Source organism: Sprattus sprattus (assembly GCF_963457725.1).
Source record: "Sprattus sprattus genome assembly, chromosome: 21".
NCBI classification, from domain to species: Eukaryota; Metazoa; Chordata; class Actinopteri; order Clupeiformes; family Clupeidae; genus Sprattus; species Sprattus sprattus.
In genome coordinates, this window is record NC_137919.1 from 8,930,621 (window position 1) to 8,936,095 (window position 5,475).

Consider the following 5,475-nt stretch of genomic DNA (forward strand, 5'->3'; position numbering starts at 1 on the left):
CACACACACAGACTCACACACACACACACACACACACACACACACACACACACACACACACACACTCACACATATGATGCCATAGTGTGGCCCTAAGGCACTCCTTCCTCAGCACCATCCTTCTGTCATACACCCACACGTCTTTCACACATATCCTGTCTCAAATCACACTCACACACACTGTCACAGTCATCCTCACATTCTGACACACACACACACACACACACACACACACACACACACACGCACACACACACACACACACAGACAGACGCCACACACATACGTACATACACACACTTTCTCACGGAAACCTCTCCGTCACCCCCCCTCCCCCGCCCCCATCAGCAAGAGCCTTTCAGTGAAGTGTGGTTAATCCCACCTCATTAGCATACGCCCGCATCTCTCCTTCTCTTCTTCTCCTCTTCTTCCTCCTCCTCCCGTCCCCCCCACACACACTCACTCACACTCATATTGGGGGGGAGGGGATTTACCCCCCCTCCGCACGTCTCCATTGTACGCGGGGCAGCTGCCCCTTGCCCTGTGCCAACTTGGCAAGGTGAAGGCTCGGAGGGATTCGCACTGGTGTCAGCTGCACTGTCCTCCATTGTCGCGCCATCCTGCTCCCCTTTTCAACCCATCATCCTCCTCTCTATACACACACACACACACACACACACGCTCATGATGCCCAGCCTGCGTTCTCAGCGTGGGAACCACGGCTCAGGGGTGGTGGGGGGGGGTTGCAACATCCAGGGATGTGTTGGCGAACACGCTGCAGGGCATCACGACTGGCACAGGTCCCGTGTGAGTGTGTTTTAAGCCTCTCTGTGTGTGTGTTTTTTAATGTGTGTGTGTGTGTGTGTTTGTATGCATGAATATATGTGTGTTAGTTTGAGCATGTGGGGGTGTAAAACGTGGTCAGTCATGAAGAGATGTTCAGATGTAGACTACTGGCTCATGTCCACTGTAGGCTGAAACCCCAGTGTTTGGGGGACACCTCAGCCTTATATTTGTGTCCATCTCTGGGGCTGGACCGGGGACACCACCCAAACGGACTCAGGTTGGAGTAGGGCTCAACAATGGTCTTTTGGAATGGAACGCAACGCCACAATAAAACCAGAGAAATTGGAGAGAAACAGATAGGTAGCATCAGTTTAGGTTGCTTAGCAACGGAAATAACTTGGTCTATATTTGTTAAGAATAATAATCGAAATAATCTATACGGATAAATAAAAACTTCAAGAAAAAAAATTAAGGACACTGTTTTCCAAGAACTTCATGACTCCTTTCAATGTCTTTATTATTTCTATTATGTCTCTCTTATGCATTTATATTCTTCATTACTCACACGACTTTTGACTTTAAGCACAACTTAAAACTTTCTAGCGCAAATATTGTTCGATACATACATGTGATCTGACTGTTGTGTCGCGGTCTCATTGTGGTCTCTTTGCTCTGGCGTTTCGCAGGACACTACTACCATAGAGAAAATGGCCTACTTCAAGAACGAAGTGTAAGTAGAATTTCTTTGTGCTTTTTTTTTCCCGCCGTTGTCTTTTCACTCAGTACGTCCCTCTATTGGGAGCCGTCTCATTTATTCTCCGTGTCTTCTCTTTCATCTTTGTGTCCCTTCATTCTCCACTTCTTCTTCTTTCTCATCCCTGTCTTTTCATTCTCTCTCTCCCTCCCTCTCCCTCTCTCTCTCCCTCTCTCCCCCTCTTTCTCTCTCTGTCTCTCTCTCTCTCAGTGTCCCTAGCAGGCGTCCATGGCAGCAGACCCTGGCTGAGGTGTTTGGCACGCGCTGGAAGCTCCTGTGGTTTCTCCCTTTCAGGAGTCGACAGCCTCTAGGGGGCGCCACCTTCCACCCCCGCGCCCTTGTGTGAGCCCCCTTTACCTCCCTGCCCGCTGCCACGACACAGCGCTGAACTACGGCCAAAACCTTCCTCTCTCAAGTCACTCCGCTCTATCCCTCGCTTCCCTCTCTCCCTTCTTTCCCTCTCTCCCTGAGCTTCTCCGTGTTTTACCCTGTCTACAGCCCTCTTCCTCTCCCCCAAACTCCCAGCCCCAAGAAACCTGCTTCCCTGGGTAGAGTCCTCCGAGGTGGTGCCGTCTCCGGGCTGTGCTTTGCCGTTCTGGAGGTTAGTTGGTGGCAGGGCCAGGTTGGACACCGCAATGGACTTTTGAAGGACTGTTGGCAGCGTTGCACCGCGTAACCGTCCAAACCCCTTGCTGGAATACGGATACACACATGTGCACGCACGCACACAAACACACACACACACACACACACACACACACACACACACACACACAAACACATGCAAGGGGACACAGGGTGAAGCCCCAGGGTTTCTAGAGATGGCCTTTTGTGTGTCTTCGTGCCCTGGCTCTGAGCTGTGGTTTTACACAAACACACACACACACACTCTCAGTCAGCGGGGTGCCACGGCGACCCGCTGGAAGCGGGACAGCACTGTTTCCTGGGTAACCCTCATTTGTTGGGCGCTTGGCAGGCCCTTACCCCTGTGTCATGTGACCTACTCTGGTGGTTCTGGCAAGCGGACGGGGCAAGCTGGGTCAAACTGTGTGTGTGTGTGTGTGTGTGTGTGCCTGAGAGAGATTGTGTGTGTGGTGGGGAGGGTTGTGTGTGTGTGTGTGTGTGTGTGTATGTGTGTGTGTGTGTGTGAGAGTGTGTGTGGGTGTGTGGCTGTTGTCTGTTGTTGTCTGGCCCGACAGCACCAGGATTGACGACTGGAGCAGGGTCTGTGACCCCTGGCAACGGCAGGACAGACAGGGAGCGGGTCCAAATCAACCCCAGAGTCAGAACCCTGCTGCACACACACACACACACACACACACACAGACTTACACTCACACTATAAACACACACAATGGAATATGTCCAAAAAGGCCTGAATTAGAACACCCCTTTCCGTATATAAACACACACACATACTCACACAGGCACTCTGTAAAAACAGACACACACACACACACACACACACAGAAGCTGGGGAGAGTCTAAACTAGCCTGATTCATACACACCCCCTTGTACAAAGCCAAAAATACCACCGAGCACACAGCCAAATTTTCATACAGCCTCTCACACACACTTACACACGTACACACTTACACACACACACACACACACACATTGCAAACACGGTCCTGCCAAAAACGCCGCTTTGACCTCAGTGCTAACTCTGCCACATACTGCGCCCCGGCCTGTAGCCAGCGCTGGGCCAGATCAGAGCCACGCCTGGCCCAGAACGAGCGGCTCGCTGGCATAGTGCTTCACGTTTCTCTCAGGACTAGCTCCTACTGATGCTCCTACTCCTTACTCTTTCTCTTTTATGCCTTTGTCTTTCATTTGACCACACTGGTCTATTTGATGTGATTTTTTACGTGCCTTTTAAGAATCCTCTCTGTACATGCACTCCACTGTTCACTGATGTCTCGATGATGGTTTGATGATTTGATTTGTCTTTTAAATACTTCTGTTGTGACTGCGCTGTGTGTGAACCTGGCTGGTGGCTCTCAAACTTACTCACTGGATCCTCTGAAGGGAAGGCGAGTTGAATGAAAGGCCTGAACTGATACAGTGAAGGCTTAACGGAGAGCTGGAAACTGCCCCACTCCTGCCTACTGATGGGGCAGTACCATATCCATCTCTATAGGCCCATGCTGCTGCTGCTGCCATGCTTATTAATTACCAAATGTCAAATAGAGATTTTAAAGATGCACTATTTACAAACTCTACACAACACTGGCTTGCCTTGGTAGTCCAGGCCGAGGAGATGTCTATAGTGATGGCCGGCTACAATGACTACTGCTTCAAAAACACTGCAGAATCCTTAGGTAGACACCACACTCCACTGCCCAACCTAGCCCATAGTCCATCCTTTTTCCCCTTTCTATCACTCCATTCCACTGCCTCACCCTATCAACCCGCTCACATACCCCATCCTACTGCCCCAGCCTATCACCCTCTCTACCGCCCCATTCTACGGTCCCATTCTTCCACCTCGCTGTACTGCCCCACTTTGTTTTTTCACTCCACTGTACTGCCCCATCTTATTGACCTTCCCCTGATGTCCCACCCCACTGCCCCTCACCCCTGCCCCAGGACACCTCTTAGAGCATTAAGTGCCTCCACAAGAGTATAAATAATCAGTGAGGGGGGGGGGGGGGGGGGGGGCATTGAGTGTGTTCTGTCCAATACAGAAGTTAACTTAACAACTCCACTAGCTTGACAGTGAAGATGTTCTATTTACAGTCTCACACACACACACACACACACACACACACACACACACACACACACACACACACACACTGGGCATGTAAATTGTGAACAAGGTGACAACAATAATCCAGGAATGGCTTTTTACTTCCTTATGCCTGCTGGGTTGCCTTCCAGGTGTTGCCAAGGAGACGTGTCTATGTGCACTGGAATATCTTGCAAATGATCCTTTATTGGTTTATGTTTGATGCTTTTTTTTTTGTAATTCACCGAATCTAATTTACCATTTCTGCTCAAAATCAGCTGCTTATTCTATGGTTCACCACATATGTTACTTCTGTTCCGGGGGGGGGGGCTCTAAAATAGATGATTCATGGTTGATCTGTGTGTCCATATCTGTTTTAGAGTCTTCCTTTTTACATAAGACTCCACACTGTCTTGTGTTGCTGGTAACCTATCGACGGATGCTAATCTCCCTGGTGTCGCGTTAGCTGCTAGGCTAGGCATGTTTTTTTCCCCCCAGGCTGCACCTGTGGATACTAATGGCATAGTAAAACGTATAGAACTCAGACGCACCTGTGGATCATAAGGGCATAGTAAAACGTATAGAGCTCAGACGCACCTGTGGTTCATAAGGGCATAGTAAAACTTGTAGAGCACAGACGCACCTGTGGATCCTAAGGGCATAGTAAAACGTATAGAACTCAGACGCACCTGTGGATCATAAGGGCATAGTAAAACGTATAGAGCTCAGACGCACCTGTGGTTCATAAGGGCATAGTAAAACTTGTAGAGCACAGACGCATCTGTGGATACTAAGGGCATAGTAAAACGTATAGAGCTCAGACGCACCTGTGGATCCTAATGGCATAGTAAAACGTATAGAGCTCAGACGCACCTGTGGATCATAAGGGCATAGTAAAACTTGTAGAGCTCAGACGCACCTGTGGATCCTAATGGCATAGTAAAACGTATAGAGCTCAGACGCACCTGTGGATCATAAGGGCATAGTAAAACGTATAGAGCTCAGACGCACCTGTGGATCCTAAGGGCATAGAAAAACGTATAGAGCTCTGACGCACCTGTGGTTCATAAGGGCATAGTAAAACTTGTAGAGCACAGACGCATCTGTGGATACTAAGGGCATAGTAAAACGTATAGAGCTCAGACGCACCTGTGGATCCTAATGGCATAGTAAAACGTATAGAGCTCAGACGCACCTGTGGAT

The 5,475-nt window shown here is 49.4% G+C and overlaps 1 protein-coding gene across 1 annotated transcript in view; it reads left to right on the forward strand.

Moving 5' to 3' along the window:
- zdhhc21 (zDHHC palmitoyltransferase 21) overlaps positions 1-1,886 on the forward strand; it is a gene marked incomplete at its 3' end in the record, with an annotated part of 27,416 nt that extends 25,530 nt beyond the window's left edge. Inside the window, exons 6-7 of the mRNA XM_080859917.1 lie at positions 1,473-1,516; positions 1,751-1,886. Coding sequence (XP_080716043.1) covers positions 1,473-1,516; positions 1,751-1,886 — 180 coding nt within the window. The remainder of the gene's footprint in view (positions 1-1,472; positions 1,517-1,750) is intronic.
- Positions 1,887-5,475: the final 3,589 nt, after the last annotated feature.